The 15,013-nt window shown below is 47.0% G+C and overlaps 2 protein-coding genes and 1 long non-coding RNA gene across 5 annotated transcripts in view; all 3 read left to right on the top strand.

Annotated features, from left to right (window-relative positions):
• LOC122534926 overlaps positions 1-150 on the top strand; it is a 1,893-nt gene extending 1,743 nt beyond the window's left edge. Inside the window, exon 2 of the long non-coding RNA XR_006308017.1 lies at positions 1-150. This exon is cut by the window's left edge and continues 474 nt beyond it. This is a non-coding gene — a long non-coding RNA (uncharacterized LOC122534926).
• A 5,259-nt stretch (positions 151-5,409) lies between these two features.
• Positions 5,410-12,420, top strand: LOC122534935. Of its 3 annotated transcripts, XM_043666036.1 has the most exons (3): positions 5,410-5,777; positions 11,980-12,235; positions 12,306-12,420. In XM_043666036.1, the coding sequence occupies exons 1-3, from the start codon at positions 5,618-5,620 to the stop codon at positions 12,310-12,312; spliced, it is 423 nt and encodes a 140-aa protein (XP_043521971.1). In that variant the 5' UTR covers positions 5,410-5,617; the 3' UTR covers positions 12,313-12,420. The 3 variants fall into 3 exon arrangements, with proteins under 3 accessions (XP_043521971.1, XP_043521970.1, XP_043521973.1); XM_043666035.1 differs by lacking the exon at positions 5,410-5,777 and adding an exon at positions 10,182-10,439 and having other exon boundaries at positions 11,980-12,362; XM_043666038.1 differs by lacking the exons at positions 5,410-5,777; positions 11,980-12,235 and adding an exon at positions 10,182-10,439 and having other exon boundaries at positions 12,306-12,356.
• Positions 12,378-15,013, top strand: LOC122534932 (5-methylcytosine rRNA methyltransferase NSUN4). The gene is made up of 9 exons (XM_043666032.1): positions 12,378-12,566; positions 12,651-12,813; positions 12,894-13,076; positions 13,158-13,512; positions 13,581-13,763; positions 13,885-14,171; positions 14,264-14,388; positions 14,464-14,601; positions 14,675-15,013. The coding sequence occupies exons 2-9, from the start codon at positions 12,733-12,735 to the stop codon at positions 14,814-14,816; spliced, it is 1,494 nt and encodes a 497-aa protein (XP_043521967.1). The 5' UTR covers positions 12,378-12,566; positions 12,651-12,732; the 3' UTR covers positions 14,817-15,013.

Below are 15,013 nucleotides of genomic sequence, written 5' to 3'. Positions count from 1 at the left end.
TTGCAATAATGTCGAAACGATTTCATTATCGGCGGCTCTTATTACGGCGGCGCTCACTATCTATTTATCGATACGATCGATTTGACGACGAAAAGATCCGAGTCACCGATTCGTTTCCCGCGCTTTTAACCTCGTACTCGTTTGAAACGTTTGAGAACGTAACGCGTAAATAGAAGCGAAACAATGGAAATTCGGTGGCTCGGTGCTCGAAACGAGAGAAGGAAACGTATCGTATGCCACGAGGTAACGCGTTTCCAACGCGCGAGGGTTGGTTGAAGTTGGAAGCGATACGCGGGGCGCTGCCGCGGAAGGATCCCCACGGATCTTTTCGGTCGACTGATAAAAAGGCTTGGAAGCTGCCTTGTCGCGATGGACGAGGCGTATACGGACAAAAAAAGTCGCTGGAAGGGGAAGCTCCGGAGAGTCTCAGAGTCGGGCAGGGGAGAACAGAGCACGCGGGAACGGAGGGATCGTCTGTCGGTGGCGGAGTTGGGGTGGGGGCGGTCGGTACGGCGGGGACGGTACCAGCGGCGACGGGGTAAAGAGGCAGAGACATACACGTAGACAACGTGGGTCGGGGTAAAGGGGAGCTATCGCCGCCGTCACCGCCGCCGCCACCACCATCACGATCGCCACCACCACCACCACCACCACCACCATCGCCGTTGCCGTTGCCGTTGCCGCCGCCGCCGCCGCCGCCGCCGTCGCCGCCGCCGCCGTCGTCGTCGTCGTCATCGTCGTCGTCTTGGACGCCGCAGGCCGCCACGATGATTTGACTCTCTTCGCTACCGCCGCTGACGCCGTCACACGATGATTCGATTCCTCTGCTAGTTGTTGCTATCGCTGCCGCCACTGTCACCACCACCGTAGGCCACGCCACCGCTGCTGCTGCTGCTGCTGCTGCTACTTTTGCTGTTTCTTTGCTACGTTCCTCTAGCGTCCTTGGTTTCGCTCTAGCGAGACTAGCGTGCTAATTCTACTACGTCGACGCGCTTTTGGAGAAGCTTGGTTGGCTCTCCTACTGGCTCGCGCGCCCACGGCCAGGGCTGTATCGCTTGGGGCTGCGTGTCAGTCAATTCTAATCGCGTGGCCTCCCCGCTGTGCAACTCGTATCGTGCCACATACGCCGAAACAAATTTCTTTCGAGAAATCTTCGTTTCGATCTCGGTTTCGGTTATCTTTCGAAACAACAGCTTACGTATATATAAAAGACACCTATCAGCAACTGTTTTTTTTTTTTCTTCTTCTTCTTACGCGAGTAACTCTCGCGCGATATACTCCTTATCTTATCAGAAATCTTGGTTTTTCCTAATTTATAGCGACGCAGGAGCGTATCTAGGCGAGCGATTCCTCCAATCGTACGTTCCAATCGAATGTGAAAACTAGATATCGTCGAACGCGTTACTTTTCCATTCACGATCCCTAAATTAATACGGTCGTGGCCGTGGATTCATGAATAAACAGGGTGTCGACCGTAGTCTCTTGATCTTTGACAGCCTTGAACCGTCGGTGGCCAGTTGATAGCCACGACGATTCGGCCAGTTGAACGTGGCCTGTGGAACGTCGTTGCTTCATGCGCGGCTAGACCACAGGCTCGGCTAGTATCTAGGGAACTTAGAAATCCAGTGGAAACTAAGTCGAGTAGAAGGGATATATCGGAAGAGGTGGCAGCAATGGCGTCCGGAATCGCGAGGAGTAGGCAGAGAGGAGACGGCTGCCTTCATATGCCGGGGAAAAGAGGACGGCGGAGAGGGTCGAGGGAGGACGCGGAGAGACAGAGAGTCGAGGAGTACTACACGTGTCGCTGCAGCGGGGTGTTGACCCCAAATAGCTTTTTTAACGTGACGTAACCACGAAAGGGTTGAGAAACGGCTAGCAACGTCGTTCGACGGCCAACCGACTTCTTAGCCAAAGCCAAGCCCTTGCCTCGCCTTTAAGGCTCGTGGCTCCCCGTTAGACGTATAGCACAACGATCCTTTCATACTCGAAAAGCCACTTGCGCGGCTCTCCGCCCGCCGCCGCCGCTAGGTATAACCACAATGTTATAATTAAGATCAGGGATGTGCTCTCAATTCCTGCGGATCCCAATGTACTCGCCCCGTATTGCATTCACGTATACTTGAACGCCGAGAAAATCATCGAGGATGAAATGCATAAAATTCTCTGCTAGCTATCACGATGCCACGAGTTGGCTCGACGTTCGTTAAAACGACAAGTCGAAAACGAAATATTATTAATTGACACGTGTAGTATATATTTGAAGATTAACAAACGTGTGTTACGTTTCTCGCAAGATTAAAATCGGTCGGTCACTCCTCGCAAGATTAGAATTTCCTTTGTACACCGTAATTTGACACATGGTCGATTTGGATATTTATGATAACCATATGTGAATTTACATTGTCATTTGCATATACATACCTCTTAGCGAAGGTGGAGTATAGCTAATCGCACGGTCAAGGGTGACAGGTTACGGTATGATATTATCGCAGTTGCTACACTTTCGAATCACTCTAACAACGAAAAACAACGTTGTGATTCATGGCAGAATGAAAAGTAGAACGTTTTCACACGTGCTTAACTAGCTGTTAACAACGCAATCGTCGTTAACGTTGATCGTGCTCTTACGAAATTAAATTAAAGAAACGACGTTTCAATTGTGATTGACGAATCAGGCGGTAGGAAATGAAAAAGATAAGGAAAGCTGAATTTTAGATGGATATCGGCGCCGATTTAGGAATTCAAACACTGAAAGGAGGTTAAGACGACACTTAACCCCCCGTCGCATATGGTTTCCAGTTGGAACGGTACTGGTATGTCGCAATACAGCCTTATGTGTACACTGTATGTACCTAATTAGGACCATTGAGGAGAAGGAAAGACAGACAAAGATGTTGAATATAGGGCGACCCCGTTCCTTTTTATTTCGTCATTCACTGGCTGTGTCGTACGATCTCCGAGGATGCCGATCGGTCGCACGATCTCGAGTTTCGTTTATCAATGAAACGTGCGTTTCGTCGACGGTGAAACGTTACTTAACGAAGATTTCGTAGGGAATAACGGACGGCGAGTAGAGGTGCGAGTAAAAACGGAGATTTTGAAACCATGCCTCTTTCTCTATCTCGTTCCTTAATATCACGTGTACGTGTACGCGCTGCGACAGCGCGGTGACTATCTTATCAAGCCAGCTATACCCCGAGAGGCGTAAACGATATTTTTCCTATTTGCTCCGGAAAAAGTACAGTGGTTCCCCGATTGACGAGTGACCCTTCTCAAGATTAACGGAGTTGAATACTTTTTAAGAGAGAGAGAGAGAGAGAGAGAGAGAGAGAGAGAGAGAGAGAGAGAGAGAGAGAGAGAGAGAGAACAACGCGAATAGAAATACGGCGAGAGAGTTTCATCAAGTTTCTCCTCGGCACAAAGTATGACTCGACTAGACGGACAGTTGTTTGGAGTTCGAGGCAGATATCCTTATCCATTTGCCGACCGCAAAGGATATTCCAAGAAACCACCGGGCAGAAGGAAACGGTCAGGCTTATTGTTTCTTTCATCCGTTTTAAACGTTGCTTCGTCCTCTCCGTTTTACTTGAATTCTCGTGAGAATCGTGCGATTAGCTCAAGGAATACTTAAGCTGTAACTAATGAACAACGGTACCCGATTGTTGCCCGATTCCTGTCCCAAAGCGAATTATGCCTTTGTCTTCGAATGGTCGTCCGAAACGGAAATGGATATGGTTGGCTTTTCGAGGGAAAAATGGGAAAGAAGGAAGACAGGGAAATCAAGACGGGACGGCGAACGAAAGGGATTAACGTTCAAAGGGGGAAGTTAGAAAGGAATTATAGAAGATTCTGTCGTTCGATAAAAAGAGTCAGTAACCGTGGAGGCGAGTAACGGCGTGCATACCTTACATATACGTTAGGAAGGGGATGACTCGAAGGGACATTGCTCCCTGGCCTCGCCTGCCCTGCTCTGCTCCGCTGTGTCCAGAAAGGATCCACCTCTATCGTCCTGCACTCTCACGGCCCTTACGGACCGTGACACCTCGAGTTCGGCTCCTTCCGGCGACAGGTACCTCGCAAGAAACGCTTCCTGTTCCAGTCAGCCACTGGTGAAGAAAAGCGGAAAAATCGGAACGAGTGGCCAGGAATAGGTAGAATATCCGTCGATGCCATGATTTACTCCGATCACTGCAACACGCAAGTGTTTTTTCTTATCTTTTCTCTTCTTTTCTCTTCTTTTTTTTTTTTCTTTTTTTCTTTCGCAAAGAGGAAAAGCAGCGTTCGCGAAAAATTCAAACAAGCGTGTGTTTCTGACCGCCGTTTCGAAAACGCTGCTTTTCTTTCCCTCGCCGCATCCATGCTGCATACACGTTTCCCATTAATCATCGAGGGAAGCTGAAAACTATCGGGCCGCAACGAAGCCGCAGGATGTCCGAAATTGACTCGCTGCCGACGATAAAGGGCCCGGTGAAACATCGCTCGAGTGGCGTTTCGAGAGCGGATTCACCATCCCAACAGGTGGTTACGATACTCTCCGACCGAACAGACAAAACTTCCTGCCCCCGACGATCGAAGCCTCCTGGTCCTGGGTACCTCGTTTTCGGTTACGAACCTGCCCGTCGACGTTTTCTATCCCTGGCTGCCTCTCTCACGGCGCCCTCCCGCCTTACCACCCAACATAGACTTTCTATCCCCGGGCTGCCTTTCAGCTTTTTTCCCTCTGCCTGTTCCCTTCTCTTCGCCTCCTCCCCCCCTCCCTCCCCTCCTCCACTTCCACCTCCTCCTCCTCCTCCTCCTCCTCCTCTTCCTACTCCTCTTTACCCAGCTATCTATCCCATGTACCTACGTGACTATCCGCATCCCTATTCCTGACTTCTAAATCTAACCCTAGGTCTAACCCAACCTGGAGGCGCCCTTATACCCAGACGGCGGCGTCATGGATGGGGAGGTGTATATATATCCCCACCACGGCATCCCTCATCGAGGGGTCGTTGATCCCCCAAGGACAACGACCTTGCGTCTGCGGCAGCCAACCGTTCGAACGGTTCTGGGTTCCCGGATTCCTCGATTACCAATATCTTTCGCTCCTCGCTCTTCTCTCTTTCCTTCCAACTCTTCTTGCCACCCCTTCCAACCTTCTTCTTTCCCTTCTTACCCCCACCATTTTCACCCTCCCCTCGCGCCTCGCCGTCCGTCACATATTAACCGTCACACCATCTCCTTTCATTTTCCTTTCCGTTTTTCCTTCTTGCCGCGGCAAGAGAAAGAAACGATCTGTTACTCGGCGCACGGCGTTTTCCTTCTCCGTCGATACGGACCGGTATCAATGGCTAATTGCCAAGGAAGGGAGAGGAAGCACGGACGTTCCCGCGGATCGCGGAATCTTCATCCGCGATCCGAACCCGACCGTTTGAAACCAGTCGAACTACCGACTGTAAACAGTTAGTTAGGCCGAACGGCCGATGGGACCGGTACGAGGCGCAGAGATCGTGAAGCAGATCCACCGTCACTTCGCCCCCGGGGTCACTGGGTTTATAGAACCATAAAACGACGGCCAAGCAGCTTTTCAAATTGTAAAAGACTATGAAAAATTCATACGGAGCCGTCATCGATATGCATGACTCGACCCCGACCCGCATACCTCTCCCACCTCGTTCTTCCCTCGTCTCTTGCCTTTTCACCGCATGGCCGCACGCATGGAAACATTCGTAAATACCCTCGTGGCGTATCGATCTCGCGCCACGCACCATGTTCAGAAAAGTGGCTCCGTTTTGAAAGTGAGTGGTGAGATCGCCTGTGATTACACGACTCCCGACAGACGTATACACGAGCACCTGAAAATACGAAACTTACCACTCTTTCCTCCTCTCTTGGTTACTTCAAAATCAAGAGTTGCGGCAACTTCTCATCTTATCGCGGCCGTTTCGTCTCTCTGTGTCAAAGACGGTTCCCAAAAAATTCGGGAAAACGTCGTAAAAAGTCGTTCGGCGGTAGGTTTTTGTACGGCTCGGGCGCAAACGTGACTGATACCTGGTATGTTAAAACACATAGCCATAGTTCTCTAAGTGGGTGGACTGGTGGGTGGTCAAGTATACACGTAGGAACGGAGCTGGTACACATGCACGACATATCTTCACATACACACCGACGAGCGTTGCCGATACGTGCAGCGTTGGCTGTGCGGGCGCGAGTTGGGAGGCGCGATGACGTAATCACCGAAGGGAAGGAACAACATCACCGTTGACCTACTAAAGATCCGACTTTTCTCTCGTTTCTCCTCGGCCCTAGCTTTTCGACTGCACGTGTTATTTCCTACGACTTGGAATCCCTTTTCCCCTCGTCGGTTAAAAGATCCATACGGGTTACGGTGAAACGAAACCATACGTTGGGACGTAACGTGCCAACGAAAAAAAGCGTTGCTCAAAAAAGAAAAAAAGAAAGAAAAAAGAAAAAATTTGTTACTTGCCCGCGGAAATGTCTACGTTTCCCTAAAGTTTTATCGTACCAGATTCACGTCAGATTGAATTCCTTTTCCCCCCTCCCCTCGTCGGTTGAGAGATCCATACGCCGTACGGTGAAACGAAAGTATACGGACCGTAACGAAACCGACGAAAAACGTGTTGCTCGAAGAAAAAAAAAGAAAAAAGAAATTTGTTATTTGCCCGCGGAAATGTCTACGTTTCCCTAAAGTTTCGCCGTGAAAGTTACGTTTACAGTGGCAGGCCAACCAGATTCACGTCCGACTGGTTAGCGAAGCTCTCGTCAAGCGAGAAGAGTAAATGCGCGACAAGTGCGGCTGTCACGCAGAAATACCAATGTAGGTCCTACAGGTCTCTCACCATGGACCACCCTATCGTTACGCTGTGGTGACTTTTGACGCGTGAATACGCCCTTTGTTCGTCCCTGCCTCACTCTGTTTCTCTCCGTTCCCTCTTGTCGCGCGTCTCTCTCTCTCTCTCTCTCTCTCTCTCTCTCTCTCTCTCCACACCCTAAAAAAGGTCGCAGCTTAAGCAGGTAGACACAGGTAGCTGCAGCAAACTCAATTTCAATTCGATTCAAAAAGGACTTGGACTGGCATTGTACCGAATCGGGGCTCGACGATGTTGCAGGGGATTATTAAAGACACCCGCGTGCACCTGTTTTCCCCGTCGTCGTAAGAAACATGTCCAAAATGTTCTATAAAAAAGAAAATATATATTTCTCAACGAAACGAAAATTCACGTTGCAAAACGTCGTTTTAAAACACATCGTTGAAGAATCGTTGTCGCAATGGCGTTCGAGCGAAGATAAATAAATGTCGAAGACGAGACGGCTTATTGCACTTAAACGGCGCAAATTCGCCGGAGTGGCAACTTGGCCGCCAGTGGTTACGTGGCTTCTTAGTTTACTTCGGACCAGTTGGACGTCTCCCGCTGGCTATGGCGTGTCGGGGTGGTTGCAACAGGTTGTTGCTGTAGCAGCACCATCACCAGCACCGACGGCTCCCTTTGGTCCAACCGAGTAACCTGACTAGTTACGCGCGTGCACGAACACTTTGGCTACAACAACGTTTAGGGAATCTCGGTGATTATTTCGATGACTTTCTCCCGGTGGGCCAAAGTCGAAGGTGATCATGGTTGCGTGGTACCATTCTAAAATTAATGTATTCATCTTGTGTGTACACAAGTCTTTCGACTTGTGTGTTAACGTGCGTGTCCAAATCGAATGTATTACGTATATCGATACTCTTCTATCCGTGTGCTCTGCCGAAAGCGATAAGGAACGTATTTCTTTATCTCGTATTATTATCATCGTTAAACAAAAACGAGTGCCTCTGTGAAGAGAACACAGACAGATGCAGATAGTACATGTCTGATTTCCTCGGTTCAGCGAGTCAAGAACAAGAATGGCAGCCGTTCCGAGGAACGTTCTAATCAACCCAACTTCTCTCCTGTTTGCTCGAGTTTTAGACTATGATTTAGAGCGTGTCTTCCTCCGTCTTTCTCTCGCGGGTAAATCGGCAAGTTCGGGGAACACGGAAGGAGCCGCGCGAACCGCAACCCCGCGCCGCGAACACTTACGCCGGGTAGAGAGTGTAAGCCCTCGTAAAATGTCGAGAAGATGAGCAGGATGCAGTGGACGTAGCCTGACGTAATGCAGTGTGGGAGTGGCGTGGCAGTGAGAGAGTCAATGCCCTCGTCCCTGACGACCACCGTTCCCCAACAACCCCGTGCAAACGAAAGAAACTAGGAACCGTTCCTGGGAAAACCTCGGTGCACCCTGTCACGTGGTTGAATTCCATGGTAATTCACACGTGCATGGAGGATTTAATTGTATCTGAGCGTTTTAAATTCCATTGCCGAGCACACCGCACAAGCAGTGAGAGAGAATTCATAGAAAAATAGTACCGAGGTACTTAATGAGTTCGTTGACTCAGAATCTTCTAAAATGATTAGCAGTTAGAAGAAGGAACTTAGATTTCTTCGATCTCCTAAAGGTTGAACCTTGTATTGGATAATTTATTTCGAGTTTTCTTCAATTTTTTCGCTTCACGCCCAGTGTATAATGTTGAAATGCACGACAACCTTGTAAGTTGTAGTCGTGTCCGCCTAGAAAAGAAACGACAGACTCTCGAAAGAAGAGAAAGAACGCACGCTCTTTTTTTTCTCGTTTCAAGTTCGATTCGATGGTGGGCGTGTAACGATCAAATCTCGTTACAGAGCGAAGATTCCTTGTTCCTACGCCGGGATGTTGTCCTTACTGGCAAACGGCCCATACGGATCGTGAGAAAAACGAAAAAAGAAAAGAAAAAAAAAAAAAAAGAGGAGAAAACTATACGAGTACGCCCTGAACGCCGCGAGGAAGAAACTCTCTCGCCATGAGAGAAAACTACGAATTTCGTGAAACCCCGTTCCACGCGTAAGGATCGAAGCCTGACTGAACTCTCAGGTGATACCGTTAAACTGACTTCCGTCTGCCCACCTACCTACCTACCTACCTACTTTCGTCCTCGTACATCGTCCGACACCGTACGAGCCGCGTATTTCGCAATCCACCGACAGACAGTGAATATCTCGAGTCAGGGGCTCAAAATATTTGAACGAGTGGGACTTCGCCACGCTAAATTCGTCGAAGAAAGCAATAGCGGAGAGAAAGAGGGAGACTGCACAAGCGTGTGTAACAGAGAGAAAGAGAAAGAGAGAGAGAGAGAGAGAGAGAGGCGTGTCTTGCAACAAAGTACCATCGGCTGAGCGAGGCTGCGAATGCTTTACGATCACTTATTCATCGGTATCATTAATAAAACATGGATACATAGCTCGTTTTCCTAATCGCGAATTTGTCTGGTGTATCGGTGCAGCGAAATTTATTATTATTAATTATTGCTATCGTTGTAACGAACGCTGAGAATTTCAGGTTCGTTGGCTCTGAAATGATACCGCGAGCCTGAGGAATTATCCGAGCCAGCGCTGTTACTACTTTCGTTTCAAGCGGAACGATCTGCCGAGCGAAAAATTTTATTCGTTCCCTTGCGATTATTCGTGCTTCTCTCTGCTTCAATCGTTTCATCCGTTTATTTTATTTTACCCATAAGGGAAGCTCGCTGCAGAGATGCATCGGTTACTAATCGAGAGGATTTTGCTCGGGAAACTTCGATATTTCGCGGCGAAACAACGAAAAGAGCCGGGACAAAACCGTGCCTGTATGATAAAACGTTTCTATTCGCTGTTTTCCATGGGGAGTCCGCGGTACCAAAGTATGTTGGTACCAGCAAGTCGGGCGAGCGCGCGCCCGAGCGCGAGAATCCAGCATATAGAATAGGTCACACCCTCTGGGGACCATTATTGCCGAGCACTGTACGTGCACGTGACTTGTATAGGGTCGAGACAAGTGGGTTGGTGCAGTCGTTACTGTTGTCCTCGGTACCCCCTGCTCGTTCAACGACCTGGCATGTATGCACTCGCCATGCCGCGATGTACGCATGCACGCATGCATGCACGTGACGACGGGAAACTCGCAGCCAGAAAGAGAGAGAAAGAGAGAGAGAGAGAGAGAGAGAGAGAGAGAGAGAGAGAGAGAGAGAGAGAGAGAGATAGGAGCAAGGCGCACCGACAACAAGGCAACGAAAAGGTCCAAATCAGAGTGATTTCGCCTCTTTTGTCCAGAGGTTTTTCCAAGCGCGCACAGCACGCGGTACGCACGCTCCTGCGGGACAATCGGCGGTGAATGTATCCGCGCGCTTCGAGCCATCGCGTCGCGCGTGGAAACGCGCCGGAGATTTAGAAAGAAATCAACCACCTATTGTGGGGAAACGTATTGTGCCAAGATGGCTCGCTTGTGCCAAGTGCGTGTGCTCGCAGGCCAACGAGGAGGAGATATATCAAAGAGCTCTCTCACGAGGATTCTCTATCGAACCATCAGCGATCGGCGACAAAAGAGATCGCGGCGACGTATTGCTGAAGGTAAGTCTGCTCGTCTATGCAAGACACTCGAACAACCGTAGCCTGGTCTACGTGAATTCGAGAAAGTAAAGTTTGAAACCCGAGAGGGGAGGAAGGTTGTCGAGTGTTCGAAAAACCAACGTGGCGATATTCGTTGAGTGCGCGTGGCGGTGAGAGGCGTGTGCGCGCGTGTTAAATCGAAATTGAGCGAGGTGAGACGGCGGGGTCACGTGGACTAGACCAAGTGAGACCAAGGGTCACGAGAGACAGGAAACGGTAGTATTGTGTACCGGATGTCGTAACTTCCGAGTCCTCTGGCCTCGCCGTTTCCCTTCGCGCGGGAACACACGCGCGCGCGCGCTATAAAGCGGAGGGGGGAGGGGGGAGGCGGGGAGGCGCGGCGGTTCCGAAGGAACAGCGAATTTCGTTCGTTATTGAAGAAATTTCGAAACAGAGCACGAATCAGAGGATGCACGAGTGGTTGGCGAGCGCCCCAACGCGCCCTCCTCGAAAGATCAGCCGAGCGAGCAATAGAACGAGAGAGTATGAGTGAGGTCGTACTGTCGAGGCTCTCTGATAAGAGCGACAGAGAGAAAGAGAAAGAGAGGCGACGAGGGAGAGGGAGAGAGAGAGAGTGAGAGTGAGAGAAAGAGAGGGGCTGAGAGGAAAGGAAGAGGGAGGGCGGGAGGGAGAGAGGGAGCAAAGAAAGAAGGGAGAGAAAGGGACGGTGGCGAGAGAACGAGAGGGAGGACGGCGCGCGCGCGCGCGAACACGCGAGGGGCGAGGGGCGGGTATAGTCGTCGTGAGCTCCTTACAGTGCATTGCCTTTACGATCCCTCGAGTCCCCGTCACACCCCGTGCCCCGACAAATCGCGTACGACGTGCCTCTCATGAAGAGATCCACGAAACCAGCTTCGCCGTCGAGCGATTCGGGTCGTCGAGATTCATCGAGAGGAAGAGTTTTCTGTATGCGTGACAATGAACACGAAAGTATCGAGACAAAGAGAGAGAGAGAGAGAGAGAGAGAGAGAGAGAGAGAGAGAGAGAGAGAGAGAATGTGTGTGTGTGTGTGTCTCAGGGTATACCGCACCCCATGGAACTAGAGTTCTGGATCTCCTCGCTTGCAAGCAAAAGAGCTGAATCTCCTGCGCGACGACCACGTTCTCCTTTCGTTCCCCTCTGAGAACGCTGAACTCTCGCGTCCACCGACAGTCCACAGTGGAGACTTTCACCGGAGTATGTTGTACGCGTTTCGAGGGTAACAAGATTATCGCGTCGGCCTCACTGCTCGATTCTCAATTTACATTTCTCACTCTATGGACTGCGGATTGGAATTTTTTCCAAGTCGAACGCCACGCGGCTGCAGAGGGGAGGAGAGTGCGTTATATTTTCAAGGAGGAGAACTTCACGCTGAGATTATCGTGTATCGAACGTCGTAAATAATTCTTTTCCGAGAGGAAAAGGTCGAGCGTTAAAGTCTTGTAAATCACGAGGAAAGGCTTTTCAAGCCTCCCTCCCCTCTCCTTTTCCCTCGAAAATACGTTCGAATTCTATTGTTTAGGTATCAAGGCTCGTACTTTGCCTTCGAAGACGATTTACAAGTCGGAATGGTTTATAGCATCTAAAATAGGTTCTTCGAGTAGGAACTTTCGAAACAGCCACGTTTCACGGCGCACGGGCGCCTTCGCTAGAGGGGAGTACAAAGATATGCTCGTCCCCATCCCCACCATCCCCCATTCACTCCATCTTGCTCGGCACGTTTCTCATCTCGATGTCACGACAAATACCTTGCTTCCTTGTCGTCTGCATCTGATACAGTACGTACGTATGTACTTTGATACGTATTGCGCGCACGCATGTAACATTGCGATTTTGATACGCGTTCAGGTCGTGACGAGGAAGGCCGGCAAAAGTAGAAAAAGAAAGGGTTTTACGTGGAGGTAAAATGCTGGATGGAGAAAGAAAAGATGCGACGTCCAGTGCTAGTCAAGTGGCACCGATGATGGTACCGTAACTCGTGGATTTGTCGGTTGTCCTGTTTCACCTGTACCTGCAGTTCACACCGGATCACGCCCTTCTTCTTTTACACCGCTCTCACTAACGGTTAATCGACGTCGACCACTTCTTGCGTTCGAAGGAGAATTGAACGTACGTACAGGTAGCGCCATCGAGCGGCGATACCGAGCAACAAATTTTGCCGCCACTTCCGTTTCTTCGTTTCTTCATGTCCAGGCACTGTTGGGAACGTATGTACTTGCGAGCTGTGGAAAAGTTATGACGCCCCTCGAATTAGTTATTTAGACATTTCGAAAGAATGGCAGTGCTGCTTAATATGTTGACGTTGAAACAGATCGTGCATGTCTCTGCTCGATACGCGCATAAGAAGATTCATTGGGTTCGTATCTCTGTAACTCGCGGATCAGAACATTTTGGTTAAACGCATTTACAAAAGTATATGTATAATTGTTCCCGTAGGCCAAACTGAAGAAGTTGAAAACGGTGAGAGACAAAGCACTCGAACATTTCGACGAGTTCTACGCAAACGTTTATGGAAAAAAGTGGCCGGATATACGAGCCGCATTGTTGAAAGAAGAAACCAAATATATGGCTGTGGTTAACAACTTCAGTGATCCGGATAGAGTCAAGTCTGAGCTAGAGGTATATTATTGTAACCCTAATGTTACTGTAAACTAAAAATACTGCAAGTGTTGAAAATTTGTATGGATAAAATCATTTCAGCTACTTGGTGCAATAAATTTAAGAACTTTGTACAATGTGCACAAAGAAAATTTAGATTTTTTTGAAGCTAAAAGAAAAGCCGAATCACAAGATGAGCAAAATTTAGAGCAAGTTACAACATCTGAAGATCAATTGGCAGAACTTCAGACTATTCATCCTGCCAATCGTCCAAATTTATTCGAAGCATTGAATGCCGAATCTACTGAATTTGTTAACAATGACAGACAAAAACATATAGAATTAAAATCTATAGATGAAAATCTAAATGAGGTTGAATTAGATACCAATCGTATTGTCAATTCATCTCTAGATTTGTCTATGCTTCAGGAATATATACCTACTACCAAAATAAAAGGTTTGTTTAATTGTAAAATTTCTTTAATTAAAACTAAGATATTAAATACTTACAAATCAATTTTACAGGCTTGGATGATTGGGTTTTGGAGTCTGATCATTATAAGTTTTACGATAAAGCCAGTGATTTCAGAATAAATGTTGAGAAAGAATCTGTTCTGTCATTTCCAGAACATTTGTACGTGTATACCTTTGAAAGAGAAAATTACACTAGATTTCCAAATCCTAAAAAGGGATCTACTGGTGTTTCAGGTTTGTAATATTTCTTTCAATTTTTTCAAATTTTAATAATAGTAAATATGTATATATTTTAGAATATTTTATGAATTGTTATATAAATACAAATACAAATGATGTAATTTATATCTTTCAGATTATTATTTGTTTGATGGTGGATCTATACTTCCTGTGCTGGCTCTAGATATACAATTTAATGATATGGTGCTTGATATGTGCGCTGCACCTGGAGGGAAAGCTTTAACCATATTTCAAACTCTTATGCCCCGTGTATTAGTTGCTAATGATGTTGGGCAATCTAGAATAAACAGACTCAAGAATGTTATGAACGAGTATGTTTCAAACATTTGTGAAGGACAAAATATGTTAATTATAACACAACAAGATGGTAGATCAATTGATGAAAATGGTAGATATAATAAGGTGTCCATGTTTGTACAATGTTTTCTACTATTTAATATTTTGTGAGAGAAACAATAGTTCGTTTAATGCATTGTGTTTCTTAATATTTTTAGATTTTAGTTGATGTACCATGTACAACGGATAGACACATGTTACATTCTGATGATAATAATATTTTCAAGCCAAGTAGAACTAAGGAAAGATTAAAAATGCCAGAGATTCAGGCTGAGATTTTGACGTTAGTGAAATGAATGAAATATATTTTAGTTTAGTGTTTTATTTTATAATAAATAATTGGAGTTTCTTTTTATAGGACTGCATTGAAATTAGTTTCAGTAGGAGGTACAGTTGTTTATTCAACGTGTGCTCTTAGTCCCGTACAAAATGATGGTGTTGTACAAGTAGCACTGAAAAGAGCATGGGAAGAAAATAATTGCGTTATGGTTGTAAAGTATGTATTTCATATGTGTTTTTGAATAAATAATATTATTTTCATTATTTAATATATTCTGTAATTTTTGTAGAGATATGACAGAAGCATTATTGCCTCTACAATGCATATATAACTTTGGTAACATTGATTTAAAGTATGGTCATATTGTTATACCAACTCTTCAAAATAATTGGGGACCAATGTATTTTTGTAAAATGGAGAAAGTACAGTAAAGGTGAGTGACTGATAGCCCATTTGACAATTAAGATTAAATAGCTAAATAATTTATACTTCTAATGCAAATATTATTGTGAATGTCTAACACATTGTTTAAGAGATGGTATTTAACAAATATGTACGTGCGTAATCGTAATGTAAAAAATTTGTTACAATAAATAATGTGAAAAATGAAAATAATTTCATACAAAAA

The sequence above is a fragment of the Frieseomelitta varia genome, unplaced genomic scaffold (assembly GCF_011392965.1).
Source record: "Frieseomelitta varia isolate USP_RPSP 00005682 unplaced genomic scaffold, Fvar_1.2 scaffold_65, whole genome shotgun sequence".
In the NCBI taxonomy this organism is placed as follows: Eukaryota; Metazoa; Arthropoda; class Insecta; order Hymenoptera; family Apidae; genus Frieseomelitta; species Frieseomelitta varia.
This window is presented reverse-complemented; position numbering and strand designations above follow the sequence as displayed.

Excerpts from the sequence above, each read along its gene's own strand:
- LOC122534935 (XM_043666035.1), top strand. The coding sequence starts at position 10,304 with ATGGCTCGCTTGTGCCAAGTGCGTGTGCTCGCAGGCCAACGAGGAGGA. Across the intron at positions 10,440-11,979 it reads GCGGCGACGTATTGCTGAAG|GTATCAAGGCTCGTACTTTG; the intron begins GTAAGTCTGCTC and ends TCTATTGTTTAG.
- LOC122534932 (XM_043666032.1), top strand. The coding sequence starts at position 12,733 with ATGGCAGTGCTGCTTAATATGTTGACGTTGAAACAGATCGTGCATGTC. Across the intron at positions 13,513-13,580 it reads ACCTACTACCAAAATAAAAG|GCTTGGATGATTGGGTTTTG; the intron begins GTTTGTTTAATT and ends TCAATTTTACAG. Across the intron at positions 14,602-14,674 it reads AATTGCGTTATGGTTGTAAA|AGATATGACAGAAGCATTAT; the intron begins GTATGTATTTCA and ends TAATTTTTGTAG.